A 15,352-nucleotide genomic window follows, 5' to 3' on the forward strand; every position below is an offset into this window, starting at 1 on the left:
TAACCATCCATAATCTCTCATTGAGTATGCTTTTAAGAATCTGTTAAACTGATTGACAGTAATTTGAGTATGCAGTGGGAAATCAATGTCCTTTCATTTGGAAATGATGGTAGTTCCTTACATTTATTTAGCTTGTAGCCTTTGGCCAAGCCTACAATGCACCAAGTGAAGCTTTTGCTGTAGTTTTCTGGGTAAAATCAGGCCAAAGGAGAAGATTTTGCCTGTGTTATTTTGGTAATTGTGCGTAAATGTTAGGTCTTCATTTCCAAAGGTCAAGCTCTTGAAGAGTATAATTGCTATCTTAAAAAAAAAAAGTCCTATGATCTCAGTGGTAAACTACTGCTGAGGGAACTTGCTTTACCAGTGTAGACTTATTCAGTTGCTTTGCAACTGATTGCCTGGGGTACTCAAGAATTAAATTAAAGCCAATATCTGCTAGAAGCATGTTTTGAGCCCAGGTCTTTCTGACTATGTGGACAAACAACTCTCCAATACTATTCTGTATTGCTCTCAGTTACCAAGTATTTTATTGTAATGTACTACATATATAAAAACTTTTTTAACAACAGAAACAAGCAATCTTTTGACACTTCAGCAACAACTTTAAGATCCTTAGTTTTCATTTTTTTCCCTATTCATACTGGAATACTACTCCCTTTATAATTCTGACTTCTAGAAGATACAAACCAAGAGAATCCTAGAGTTAATTGCTACAGTAATTCAGAAATTTACAAAATAGTTCAGAACTTATGTCAAATTTATTTTTCTTCTTGACTAGTAGTTGGCTAAACTTAAGATTTTTGGGCCTATTATCCTGGAGGTTTTTAAAAATAGGAGAGATTCACATCTGTTTGTGATAATTTAGTCATGATCCTCAGACAATGGGATGGAAAAGTTGACCAGGCAAGGTCCATTCCAGTCCAGTGAGCCTAGAATCCTACCCTAAAGTGAGCTCCGCGTGCCTTTCTCTCATTCCATTGTAACCAAAAGCAACCCAATACTTGTTTTCTTTTTGTCTGGGTGCAGACATCTATTATAATATCTGTCCCTGTGTTATCTAATAATGACCAAAAATATTCCCACCAAAAACCATTCACTGTCTATGTCATTGAGAGATGGATAGAGTCTCACCACACATGGCAAAAATGAGCATCAGCTGATGGCAGAATTCAGCAGTTCGCTGTTACTTCACCTTTACCTTTTCTCCTTTAGACCAGTATAAAGAAGATGCTTTAACTTTTCTACTAGGCATGTCATGTAGGAGCCCCCGCAGTTAATCATTATACCCAAAATGGGGACATTCAGTTCTTAAAGGACACCCAGCTTCTTAATGTCCCATATACTCTTATCTGTTTTAAGATATTTTAATTTTAAAATTATCTTTACATAATTCTTGACAGTTCTTATTTAAATCGAGAGTTATTAACCTGGGGTCTCTGCATTTGTTTTTTGTTTGTTTGTTTGTTTAATTTTATACAATTAATTTCCTTTGTAACCCTATGTATATTGTTTTATGCATTTGAAAACATTTTGAGAAAGGATCCATAGATAGATAGGCTTTATCAGACTGCCAGAAGGGAACCCAACAAGTTTAAGAACCTCTGCCTTAAGTACATTATTTAAGAGAGAGACAAGTCTTTTGTTAGTTTCTCTTAGAATATTAATAACGTACTTAAAATCTAAATGTTTTATATAAACTGCATTATTTCCCACACAGAAAACTCTAGAGAGTAAATGTTCTTTCAGTACTTTAAACTTCATGTTAGTTCTTACTGTATTTTACCATAGTCAGAATGTCTGCACATTTCCTATTTGAATGGAACTATAAAAAGTCTCAGTGAATTTCACGTCATTGTATCTCTGTTGTATCCTACATTAAATCTAATTCTTTGAATATCTTTGCATGATTTCTTCCCATGTTTGCCACTCACATATTCTGTCCTGGCCTTTGAAGTACGTACATAATCCACCAGTATTGGTTTTTTATGTTGTTCTTCTTTATCTTTCTCCTTTTTCAATCTCAAGTCCTTTCTATACACCATTAACAGCTACATTCCTGCCATAAAGAGCCCATGACTTTGATTTTCTGTAAGCCATGTATCCATTCTATCTAGATGTGTCTCAATATGCTGCAGCCTCCATCTCTTTTTTTGAAGAAAACAAAAGATTCCTTAGGAGATTCTGTTTACATCCTTGTAAAACTACACACACACACACACACACACACACACACACACACACACCCCTCCAGTAGTTCCCCATAAAGAAATCACAAACTCTACACGTGTTAAAAAAAAAGAACTTGAAAGAAAATTGTATTAAAACATAACAGAATTTCATTAAAGAAAGAAACATTTCCATATTAGTTATGTTCTTTTCCCTATTTTTGCATTGTTTGTTCCCACTTCAGTGTCACATGACTCATTCTTATAACACATATTCTTTTGTGTACTTGGTGACTAGAACATCTAAGCCTAACACATAGTGAAGGGCTTAATAAATAAATGCTTGTTAACTTACTGACTGAGCTCTCTACTAATCTTTATTTTACCTAACTAAAATCTTAATTAACTAGAATGTTTGAGACTTTTATTCTTCTCATTTATGTTTTGGTTACCTATAGGTATCACCTATCACCCCTTCTTAAAAGTGTCAGAATATAATTTGCTGCTTTATCATACATAGCAGAACAAACATGATTGAATCTTTTATGCCGATATTGTTCACTCTGTGAACATCAGTGTGCCTGATAGATGGCTCTGCATATGGCATGTATAGTATTTTAGGTTGAATGCATATGGACTCCAGGACATAATCCAACAGTTGTTTGATGTTTTTGTCGTTTAATGAATTCCCTAATGCCTTATTGTTTCCTTGTGATTTATTTTTTAAAAGGAAAATATTGTTTGAAAGGAAGATGAAATTCACATGACTTGAAAGTTTCATTTCTTCAGGTTTTTATTAAATTAAATCTTACCATGCCTGATGTAGCTCATAAATAAAATCAACATTTTAACATCCATTTACCTCTAGTTTAACACACGCAACTTTTCTTCTCTTGCCTGCACGAAGTACAGGACTTTATGGATATGCTTCATCACTTATATCATAAACTTCTTGAGAAAGCTCCTTAACTTCCATTTGATAGGCAGTCTATAAATGTTTGTCAAGTGATTTTTTAAAGTGTGGGATTCTTTTCTAAAGACTTTCTGCTTACCATCCCATTATCCTTTCTTACTCTGAATGATATATCATGTTATAGGTATCTCATTTAAAAGCAGCATAATTTTAGAAAAGTTCTTATTATAATGGTGAGTAAAAGTGGGTAGGATAAGTGGTTCAGGTGCCTCAACAAAAAATGTTTTGGTTACATGTTAATCTGAGGTCATTCTGTTTATGCAAAGAAAATTTTGTCAAAGGTCTCTTTGACATTGATAAAATCAACATTAAAATATACTCCATATATCAGGCACTTATTTATTAAATGTTACCTGTCATGAATGAACCAATAGGGTTTTTGGGGGGTGGAGAGGTTATTGTTGTTATTTTGGGGGAGTTTGTAGGGAAGAATAGGGGAAAGAGAAATTGTTTTGCTTTCTCAATCCTGCCCTAGGTGAAGAGGATGATTCAAAAATATATAAGACATGTTCCCTGCCGTTCACAGAGCTTATGTATTATTTGGGGAGATGAAATTACACAAGAAACAACTTAAAAGAGTCATGAAAGGCAGTACATAGTTAAGTGCCAAGTGATACTTTGCAAAGTATAAGTACCATAGGAATTTAAAGAAGGAAGAGCTCTCTGAGGGTTGGGAGAGTTGGAGAAAATGTACAGGAGTACAGGAGGAACTGGATTAGTCCTTCAATAATGAATATATTAAGACAATGAAGACTAATGAAGAACAAATGAGTGGAATTTAAGCAATGACAACTATTTCCCATGCAGCTTAATGTTGTAGTACTAAATCTTACAGCTAAAAAAAAAGTATCCCCAATAATTATATAATAAAATAGTTTTATCCTGATATTCCATGTACAGTCAAAGAAAGTATATGTTTTAGATGGCCAGCCCACTTTGTTCCATGCATGTCATATGAAAGGCATACATATGGTGTTAAGAAAATTATTTTACAAAATTATATGTTTTTCTCTGAAAAAATACAGTTTTACACATCTTTGTGACTACAGTACATTGTCATCTCATAGACACATTTTTATAGGCCTATTCAGTTCCAAGAAGATACAGATAGGTAGTAAGATTAATTACCAACATCATCAATTATTGCATGCCCTGGAAAAAATAACTTACATAGAATACTGTCATAACAACTTCACTTGAAAAGATGGATGAGAAACCAAATTATTTCTTAGAGATAATCTCATTTCAAAGTCCACTGTGTAGTTAGCAGCTGGTACAGAGGTCATTCAAAGAAAGCACCAAAAATAAAGTCAGTCATTCTAAGTTGAGTTTTGTTCCACCTTAATCAAATTTGGATCTTGATGTATGGTTCTTAACAATACCCTTTCACATAATTCAGATTTGGGTTTTTTTCTCATTTCTATTTTGTGAATTATGAAAAAAAGGTGATTCAATGGTCAGCAAGAAGATTTAAGACTGTTAAAATTATCCTTTCCCATTTGATATAAGGAAGGCAAGAATAGATGGTATTGGAAGATCATGTGAAAAGTAAATATTGATTTGCTCTTCTAAAACTTGGTATGTGGCAAAATCTTTCCCAAATGACACTTTAGAAGCCATTAAAAATTCTGCTAGAGGTGAGCTTAAGTTGAGAGCCCAATCAAACTTCCATCAGAATTCTTATTAATTTAAGCATTTTTCAGCTATACAGATGGAGATAATTTTTAGTGTAGTGTTTACTCTATAATGTTTAGATCGCTTGATAATTATAGTCCCATTTGATGAAAACTAACCAGCTATGTATGCGATCTTTCTGAGGATTATATGTAATTTTTAAAAATTTTATTCAGCTTATAAAATGTAAGTTCTAAGAAATTTATAGTAACTAACAGTTGAACTTAATTATTTGTAGAACCTAAAGGCAAAACTTTGGTGCAAAATGAGTAGTTTTTAGTGAAGCAAGAAAGAAATACAGAACTGAATGGTCATTTGTTGCTTTTTTTAAAATTTCAAATTTTCTACTTCTTACTACAGAGTTATCCTTCACACTCCTCAGCAGACATCAATTCTAGTCTTCCTCCGATGTCCACTTTCCATCGTAGTGGTACAAACCATTACAGCGCCTCTTCCTGCACACCACCTGCTAATGGAACAGACAGTATAATGGGTGAGTCATAGAGAGGTTAATGCATATGACCAAAAGAAAGGACTTTAGAAATGAAAGCTCTTTTTTCACTTATAGTAAGTTTGCTTGCACCCATCTAGTTTAGGCAATCTACAAGTTTCATTCTGCAGTCTTTCTTTAATAATATATCAAAAATATTAGCTTATTCTAAATAAATGTTCGTAGAGATTAAAGATGCAATCCTAGAGGTTTCTATTGGCATAGTTGTAACTGACCTTTCTATTTGTGTTTCCATTTCAACTTTTAGCTTTTCACCTGCTTTTGGTATAAGGAAAGGAGATAGGGATAAAATAACCCTCTCACATAGAAAGAGCAAGCAGAGCTATCAATGGATTTTTGAAATGAAAAACAGGGAATAATAATAAAGTAAAGCCAATATATACCAAAATCACAGGTTGCTTTGAATCACTGATCATCTCCTGTACTAAAATTCCATGAGCTTTGCTAAAAAGAGATACAGTGAAGATATTCCATTATTGTTCATTTTCAGCCTGGAACTTCTAAACTTCAAAAATTAAGAACAAAGGTTATGGTGAATCCATGGTATAATTTTGCTAACTATCAGTGAAGCCTGCAAAATTCAAAAGCAAGAAAAAAAAGTAGTTGCAGAGCAGAAAATGAAAGCATATTACACTCTGCATGTGGTTTGACTGATGGAAAGCCCCATCACTAGAGTCATGAGTTTTAGATCCATTGGAGAATGCATGGTCATTCATTTACTTAGATGTACTGGCTTAGGTTTCCTGTCTACTTTTGGTTTTAGTATTTTTTCTTTTTAATGAATAAAGTGTGGATGTTCAGAAGGGAAGAAGCAACTATAGTTAAAGGAGTAGTAGACCAAGGGAGGACTCATATATTCACAGTAAATGGGAATAAATATGTGTTGATTAATTCAGAAACCACTTTATTTCTAGTATGGGAAAAGAGTGCATGGTTTGGGAATAGCTATTAGTGTAGGTGCCATAAGATAATAAATGCTGAATGAGCCGTAGTCAGCATAGCCATTAATCTCACGGGGGGAAAAATGATTATATTGTTGAATTAATTGTGTGCTAGTAATTGTCTTGTAGGTGATGCAATAAGATCTTATTATCAGATGTGGGTACTATACTAACAGCATACGTGCCAAAAGATGCCTTTGTTGTTTGTAGAGATAAAGTCATTGGCTCAAGTGCAAAGGGCAAGAAGAGGAAGCTCTGAGTTAATGGGAGAAGGAGAATCAGAATTCTTTGACCACATATGAAATACTGGTGGAACAGCAGTGATCTAAAATAAGTTTGTATTTATAACAGACTACAGAATTCCTCGTTAATAAGTGAGTGATAAAGTCTCATCATCCTTTAGTGAAGGAAGTTGCTGAAGTAATTCAGCTTTACTATGAAAAGAGAAACCTTCTAGACACATTGTACAGATGGGAACAGAATGCTAATGGTTATATTTCTTAGTAAAATGTATCTTTGATCTGTTAAATATTTCTTAAGGAAATATTTCAAATATTCTTTTAAATCTTACTATTGCAAGTAGGAGACTTTGGTTCCTTTATATAATAATTCTCTCAGAATTTGATTTGATTTTCACAGAGTATGCTGTACTTCAATGATGGCAGCAAGTTTTTATAACAAGATGAGAAGCCTTCTCTTCTGATGTTACTGATACTTTCCTAACAAACAGTATAGATTAATAAAATACATCTGTAGAGTTTCTAAAGTATTTGGCAAAAATTCACTCATACTTACATGCAGGAAATAAAGAAATATTGCATTGCCTATATCTCAGAGAACAAACAGAGCTAATTAAATAATTGGTAAATAGGGAACACATAACGTGACATATGTTTTAGATTACACACATGATTCTGTATAAAATGACTGTAAGCAGTACTAATGCAGTAAGAATGGGGTTCAAGCATTAACACATGGGCATCATATTTTTCATGTTTTCTTGCTGAAGATACAAATCAGTAATTTCATAATGGAGATGCTTCCATTAGGCTACTTTTCCAATTTGAAAGATCACACAGCCATCTCTCAGATGTATTGAGAACCTTTTTCTTTTATGGTATTTATCTCATTGTTACTTGTGTACTTGATTACTGTCCCATGAGTTACTTGATAGAACAAAACTTAAAATAATGGTATCATAGAATCATTAGAACTGCAAAAAATCATTGAAATAATATATTCCAACCTGCTTGTTTTACAGAAGAGGAAGCAAAGTCCCAGGTTTATTCAGAATTGTAAAGCTTAATAAATGTGACAAGAGAACTTCTTTCTAAAACCTTAACAATTTAACCTCATTGGACTCTCTTTAATTATGGGTAATTACAAAAGCAAAAGTTAAATTGTTCTTCAGTCCAGGTTTGAGAGATGAAGTACAGTACTAGGGTTTTGGGTGAGTGGGGTTTTGCTTATTTATTACTTCAGAAGGCAACTGAGTTTACTTTGTTTTATTCTTTTATTTCTAAATTCATAACTAGATTTTTTAAAAAGAGGGTTACTCTTACTACACCAATGAATAATTGACTTTTATGATATAATCACCCATATGTCTTCAGTAGAAATTTATAATGATTTTTTTTTCATCTGGAGAAGTCAGAGGCATCCACCTTATTGAAGCATCAGTATAGTAACTCCATTAAAATCACTTGCCAGCATCAAAATCATATTTATTTTTAAAAAATTAGACTTAAATTGGAAAAGATCTATGGGTAAACTGGAGTGAAGTACCATGGGTTGAAGACAGTATTAATTCTAGTTCTGTGTTAAAATTGAAGTAGAATAAGAGAATCATGAGTTATATTAATCACTAAGTAACTTGCCTGTAGTAAATGACCTCTCTTTACTTAGTTAGGCTTGTCCTAAAGTATCAGAAACTCATCTTTCATCAAGGTCTTACATCTAAGCCTCTCCAACATGGTAGAACAATTGTTTTCCACTAATCTAACCCTTCAGTGACCCAAAGTGAATTCAGTACTATAGCCAAGCACCAGAGCAGATTTTTGTAACATAAGCTTAAAGGAAATCTTAGCATTTAAAGGACTTAAAGGAAATCTAACATTTTGGGAGAATAATTTCTGCAACATTTATGAGATGACGTGGATGGAGGTCAATCAGGGTGAGATGGCAAGGACGGGTTATGACCTGTACCATTACGGGAAGGTCCATGTCAGTGAAATCATGGCATTATTGAAGAATTGAAGTGAATCAGTCTATTCCCTTTTACCTATAACAGCTGTTGTCATGTCTTTGTCCAAGACCTTCCAAGGTTTAACCCTGATCCAGCACATTGTTCTGGCAACACTGAAAGTAAACATTTATTTAAACAGGGGTAGAGATCAGTTTTACAGTTAGCAGACATTTGTTAAATTCCTACTGTGTACAAAGTACAAAGCTCTAGCCATTGGAAATGCAAATATATGTTTGAACATTCCCCTTAGGGTGAGGTGAAAGGAGTTGTGGGAAGTATATATCATATAAACAGGATTAGGATTAGGAGACTGCCTAGGGTTCCTGCATACCTGCCTCTTCTACCATAAATGATCTCTAATTCATCATACCTGAAAGGGAGGAAAACATGTGACCTAATCTCAGCAGAAAGAGGTTACCCAGGTGCATAAAAGTCCATTGCTCCCACCCCCACCCTCCAGTGTATCACTGAAAATGACATTTTCCCCATCTAAGTGAGTCAATGGGCAGAAGCCTGCTGTGATTTGGGATTTCCAGTTCTCTTGTCCCTAGAGGAAAAAAATTGAGAACTGTGGATATAATAAATATATTAACTATATAACAAGTATTGTTTTATTAGGTAAAATTTCCTGTGGATGGTGTTGCTTATATTTAAAAAAGCCTCAACCAAAGCAGTGTTGAAAGAACAGACTACCAAGATAGATTTAATTCAGCATGTGATAAAGATTGCTTTGGAATATATCTGATTCTTGAATTAATCTAGCTTGCTACTTTTGCTTCTAATGACAAGTTTGTATGACATGGTACATTTCAGTATGTGGCTTTCTTGGTAGAAACATTGTGTTCTTTCCCCCTTGAGGACTTGGTTTCTCACTGATGTTATTATTAGAGTAGTCATATAATATTCACTTGATGTTTTAAAAGAGTCTTGAGCTTTTGAGTACATTTGGGTGATGAACAGCCACATAGCATAAGAGAGGTATGAATTTTATCTAGTAGTATCAATGAATTTTAGTTAGGACCACCAACTGAGATTATACCAATTTGAACTTTTTTTCTTTCTTTATCTTTTTTTTTCATTTCTTGCTAATAATTAGGAAGTCTAGCTTCCTGCTAAACTCTCCCCTACCTCTAGACCTCCCCAGCAAGTAAAGTTTTATAGTATGTATTTGTGTTCCAGTTTAAAAACTGTGCCAAATACAATACTGCCTCAAAGAGAGATGTTGCCTACTTTTCATCGTTAATTTCAGATCCAGAGTTCCTGTCACACACCCAGCAGTTGAGCAGCCAAAAGATGTTCGGCATTCTTGTCAGTGAATCTCTGATTTTAAAGAAACATTTCTTCTTTAGATACTTATCCCATGACCCAGACTTTTTTCAAAAAAATTTATGCCTTTGATATTGTCTGCATGGTGTTCCCACGTTAGGGTTATGGGTGTATATTGTGGGGGTAATTGGTGCCTTTGACGTTTTCCAAATTCAGGGAGTCCCTAGGCAGAGTTCATTCTGGCTTTTTGTTAGGGCGTGTATGAATGTAACTTTCATTTTTCCCAAAGCTGATATTAAGACAGAGAGAGGGTGGTCCAAATCAGATCTAAGCATCTTAAATTCATCTTCTTTTTGCTAAGCTTACAGCCAGCAGCAGCAGCAGCAGCAGCACCTGTGTTCAAGTCCTCTGACTGATAATCATCTAACTGGCTGTGTTAAACCCTCCTACAAAATTATAGTTCCTCACAACAATTAAATATCCTTCACATTCATGCCAGAAGTGTGTTTAGAAATGGGTCCTGTCCCTCTCCACTCCTCTTCCCCCGACTTTGAGCAAGAGTTTGGTGCCTGCCGGCTAAGCAGACTCTAGCTTTGCTTTGGTATGGAGACTTTGTACATGTGTCACCATGAGATACTGTAAAAAACTGGCCCAGGAGAAGATGTGGATGTTAATCTTGGCTCTAGTCATGTGACCAAAGAATGTTCCCCTCACCTGTCTGGGATTCAGCTAAATGATACCTGAAATTCCTCCCCTCTCAAAAGTCATGTCCAACTACTGTGTAGGCAAGGATCAGACAGCTCAGTGAATACCTATAGAATCAAAGGCTTGGAGAGACAAGTTTGAAAAGCAAGTCTTAAGGAAAGGTAGCCAAGAAATTTAGTGGGTACCATGCCCCATATCTGAAAAAGAAGAAATAATTCTGTTTGGAAACTAAATGAGACTTGTTCTGGTTTTATCTATCCATTCTACTCTATCAAAGACTTAAAAAGTTGACTCATACTGGGAACATAAAATTTTCAGAGGGATGGATTTTGTTCCTTTTTTGAACTGCATATTCAGTACTATGAGCATAATTCCATGTGTACATATATGTACATGCAGATACATGTATTGTATACATGCATACGTGTATGTATATGTGTGTGCACACATGCATTTCTGTACCTCAGTTATTCCTTATCTATGAAATGAGGGGACTGGTTAGATGACTTAAATTTCCTTTCAGTTCTACTATCTGGTCTGTTTTAAACCTCTTTCTTCCATCAATATTATAAATGTTACTAATAATTTATATGGTCTATTAAGGCTTACAAACTGCTGTCCTTACAAAAATGCTGGCAGGTTATAGAGAGTGAGGTTCAATTCTTCACATTTCATGGATGGGGGGAACTATAGTTTAGAGAGGCTGAGCAACATACATATATACATATATATATGTATATATATATATACACATATATATATACATATATATACATGTATATATATATACACGTATATATATACATATATATACATGTATATATATATACGTATATATACATATATATATACATGTATATATATATATATACATGTATATATATACATGTATATATATACGTATATATATATATACATGTATATATATATACATGTATATATATATATATATACACACACACATATACATATATACATATATACATCATACCCATATGGATAGTCAGGATTGAACCCAAGCCTTCTGACAACAATACCATTTCTTTTTTCCTTGCACCCCTTATTAGTTCTTTTCTTGAGTACTACTTATGATAGTTTGAAGAGGTAGTATGTTTTATTTTTTCAAACTGGAAAGGAAAGAATACGAGAAATGTTAGCAAGTGCTGAGAAAATCTCAACCATACAACGCTGCTTCTGTATAGCCGTGTCCTGCCTGTTCTGTAACCCACCTACCTGTCTCAGTGTCTTTATACATAAAATGAGAAAACTGCATTAAAATTGGTAAGAAGATTGTATTTACATTGTTCCTTAATTAATAGAAATAATGTCAGGTCACAGTCTCATTTTTTTAAATTACTTACTTTGCTGTTATTTGTAACTTAGGGGAAAAAAAAGCTACCCCACCCAAAATAGTTTTTTGGACTCTTAGCTGTTTTTCAGTTTTTATTCTTTACTTTGAATTTGTTTTGAAGAGACACTTTGGAGACTGTTTGCTTCAGTAGTATATCTTATCCATAACTGACACTGTGTCTACTGTCTTGTTTGGACTCTGCCTATATTGTAATAATGTAGAATTTTACAGTGTGATCTTACAGAGTAAATTCTAGAACGTCTATTTCATAGATACCTAATTTTAAATTAAATAATGCAGTAGGAGAATGGCCAAAGAAATTGTGGTATATGGATATAAAGGCATATTGCTACCATAAGAAATAATGACTGTGAAAAATTCAGAAAAATATAAGAAGAGTTATATGAACTGATAAAGAGTGAAGTAAGCAAGACCAGGAAAACTAAATACAGTAACTGCAATATGAAGGAAAAGAAAAATTGAGCAAAACTGAGCTGTATATATATGGACCAAATTTGTCTCTAGACAAAAGTGAAGAAAATATATCTTGCTCTTTTCATTGGAGCTATTTTCATTTTCTCTTTAAACCTTTTTTTTTTACAGGGGATGACTCATTAGAGTGGCAAGAGTGGGATATATTCAGAAATGAATATGATATATTTTTAAAGCATCAGGAAAGCAAAAATAGTTTTAATGTTAAAAATGATAAAAATTAGTTTATAAGTAACCTAGTTTAACCTATAAACTATTTTTTCCTAAAGAGAAAAATGCTCCAAAGTGGTGCTATAGGAAAGCAGGAAAAAAGAAATACAATAATTTTATTTTAGAAACCTCATTATTTTCTTTTTCAGGTAGACAGGGGTTGTTAACCTTTTTGTGTATAATGGATTCCTCTAGCAGTCTAATGAAGCCTATGGAACCCATCTTAAAATGTTTTTAATGTACAAATAAACATGTAAAAATAGAAAGAAAATCAATCATTGAAATATAGTTATCAAAAGTATTTTTTTAAAAAACCAATTCACAGACTCCAAGTTAAGAATCCTGGCTTTAAATAGTTAATGCTTAGGAATTTGTATATCCCTTTATTAAAAAAAAGTTTTTTCAACAAGTGTTAACATTTTTGCTCAGTGTATTTTCATTATCCCATTCTGTGATATCTGGCAATGAACTCTGAGAAGATTGTTGTAAGCAACTTTAGTTCTAAACAAGCATCGAGATATGATGTTTTAAAACATATACATCCAATTGTAAAATGTGCATGATTCAAGGTTTGGGTTTTGTTTCGTTTTGGTCAAAACAAATGAATGATTGATTCAAGTTTTTAACTCTTCTCTGCCTTTAGGTTTTGTCTGTCACTGTGCTTATTAAATCTACAAAATGTTTTATCAAAACATTTGGTATTCTCTTCACCTATATGTAGTCATATGAGTAAAAATGAAAAGAAAAAAATAGTGTGACTATGATAAGGCAGTTATAATATCTTTACTTCACAGAACGGATTAGCAATGTAAGAAGCTAGGTTTCTATAGAATTGTAGAATTTTTAGAGCTGGAAAAAATCCTAAATATCCTTTATTCCATTACCTTTATTTTACAAATGAAAAAACTAAAGTATAACCTCTTGGTTCAAGGAAATGGCTAGAGATGGAGCAAGCATACTTGGAAAGCCTATATGTTTTTTAAGATTATATAAATATACAAAGTCTTGTTGAATTAAATCAATAGAATTTAAGTTGCCTTTTTTCTCTTCTACAAAACAGTGATAACATTTGTTTCCTAAGCCTCTCAAGAATATGTCTATACAGTATTTTGAGAAGTTAGCCCATAATAAATAGTATAAAATATATTCTAAATATGGAAAAAAATAACTTGGAGGATCGATGTTTTGGGCAGTGTAGGAAACTTTTGTTGTAGAAATTCCATCCACTAATGCATTGTGCAACCCATCTGTGACTTAGTAGATAAGTACAAAGGAGTTGCCTAAGGCATATAAGTGATTTTCCTGGAATTGTACAGCTAGTGAGTATTAGAGGTGGAATTGGAAGAGGTCTTCCTCACTCTAAGAGCAGAACTAGCCAGTATGACACACTGTCTCTTCTTATTATATATCACGTTATACAATTGATGAATGTCATAGTTATTGGGTAATAATAGAGACTTCAGAGATATTAACTGTACCTCTTCTTTGAAAAATTGCTTAGTGCTAGAAGCTACTTGTGAGGTGCTTCAGAGAACTACAGATAGGTTTCATGTGTATGTTGTTTACTTATAATTCATTATTTAACAGTAGATTAGTGTATCTGGGGATAATAAAGATAAGCCTTAAGAGTTTCTAGCATAATTTTATCCTCAGAATTTTGATTTGATTGATTCTGGTGACATAACAATTTGTTTCTCTGCTAATAAATGTATATATAAGGAAATATTTTAAAACGTTTTATCTTTCTACAGGCCATATCTATACAGATTCATTGTTATATTTAGTCCAGTGAGCTATGAGGGAGACATAGTGTTTGCTATGTGTCAAATGTTGATTAGTGTCAAAAAATAACCTAATTTCGTATCGAATAGAGTAATGACTCTTTTGGAGTCTCCAGAGACTTTAAATTGAAGTGTCTTCTTTAACTACAAATTTTTTATCTATATGGTTACTGCCTCTCACCCATCACTGTCCTTAATCAAAGATATGGCAAATATCCATTAGGACATTTAAAAGAACACACCAAGGTGCCAGGTGTATATTTGATCTGTAAAAAAAAAAAATTGTAACATGAATATATTTGACATCTACCTTAGCAAACAAATTAATGCCAATTAAAGATTAATGTGATGTAATTAGCATTAAAATGCAATTAAATTATGAGTAAGTGGACTAGGAATAGAAAATTCCGAAATGTTGTACTGCCTGGTTTTCACAGTCAGCCTTTTGTTTTTGCAGCAAATAGAGGAAGTGGTGCAGCAGGCAGTTCACAGACCGGCGATGCTCTGGGGAAAGCACTTGCTTCGGTAAGAAAATATTTACTTTGGACTCCACATTTGCTGTTGTAAAAGGATGAACTTTAATCAAAAGTGGACATTTGAAATTTCAGAAAATGAACAGCAAACAGGATAGATTTGATCCTAGAGGGTGTCAAATTTGTTGTAAAATATAATGTTCATTGGTTAAAAAGGGGGTGGGGGTTCTTGGAAGTACATGAAAACTAAACATTTTATTTCCATCTTTATTTTTCTAATAGTTATACTAAATAGCAAATAGGATAGGTCTGTACATATCCTGTTTATTACATTATCATTTCTTTAATGTCCAAAATTACTTATTTTTGGAAGACATACCAGATTGGAAGTACTCTTCAGTGTCACAATATCATGCATTGATTGTATCCCAAGTTCTCAAAGACTTAGAAAGTGCAGTAATTGAAAAATATGAGTTACAGAACTTAATTTATCAGTTTAATAATGGAAACAGCATCAGATTTAGAGACAGAAGATTTGAATCCCAATTCTGCCACTAAGGAAATG

The 15,352-nt window shown here is 33.3% G+C and overlaps 1 protein-coding gene across 10 annotated transcripts in view; it reads left to right on the forward strand.

Moving 5' to 3' along the window:
* TCF4 (transcription factor 4) overlaps positions 1-15,352 on the forward strand; it is a 443,926-nt gene that overhangs the window by 382,628 nt on the left and 45,946 nt on the right. For all 10 annotated transcript variants that reach the window (XM_078153252.1, XM_078153254.1, XM_078153251.1 and 7 more), the window contains 2 exons: positions 5,173-5,305; positions 14,772-14,839. In XM_078153252.1, the coding sequence (XP_078009378.1) occupies positions 5,173-5,305; positions 14,772-14,839 (201 nt within the window). The remainder of the gene's footprint in view (positions 1-5,172; positions 5,306-14,771; positions 14,840-15,352) is intronic.

This window comes from Phascolarctos cinereus, unplaced genomic scaffold (genome assembly GCF_003287225.1).
Source record: "Phascolarctos cinereus isolate Bilbo 61053 unplaced genomic scaffold, phaCin_HiC Scaffold_4;HRSCAF=312, whole genome shotgun sequence".
Classification (NCBI taxonomy): domain Eukaryota; kingdom Metazoa; phylum Chordata; class Mammalia; order Diprotodontia; family Phascolarctidae; genus Phascolarctos; species Phascolarctos cinereus.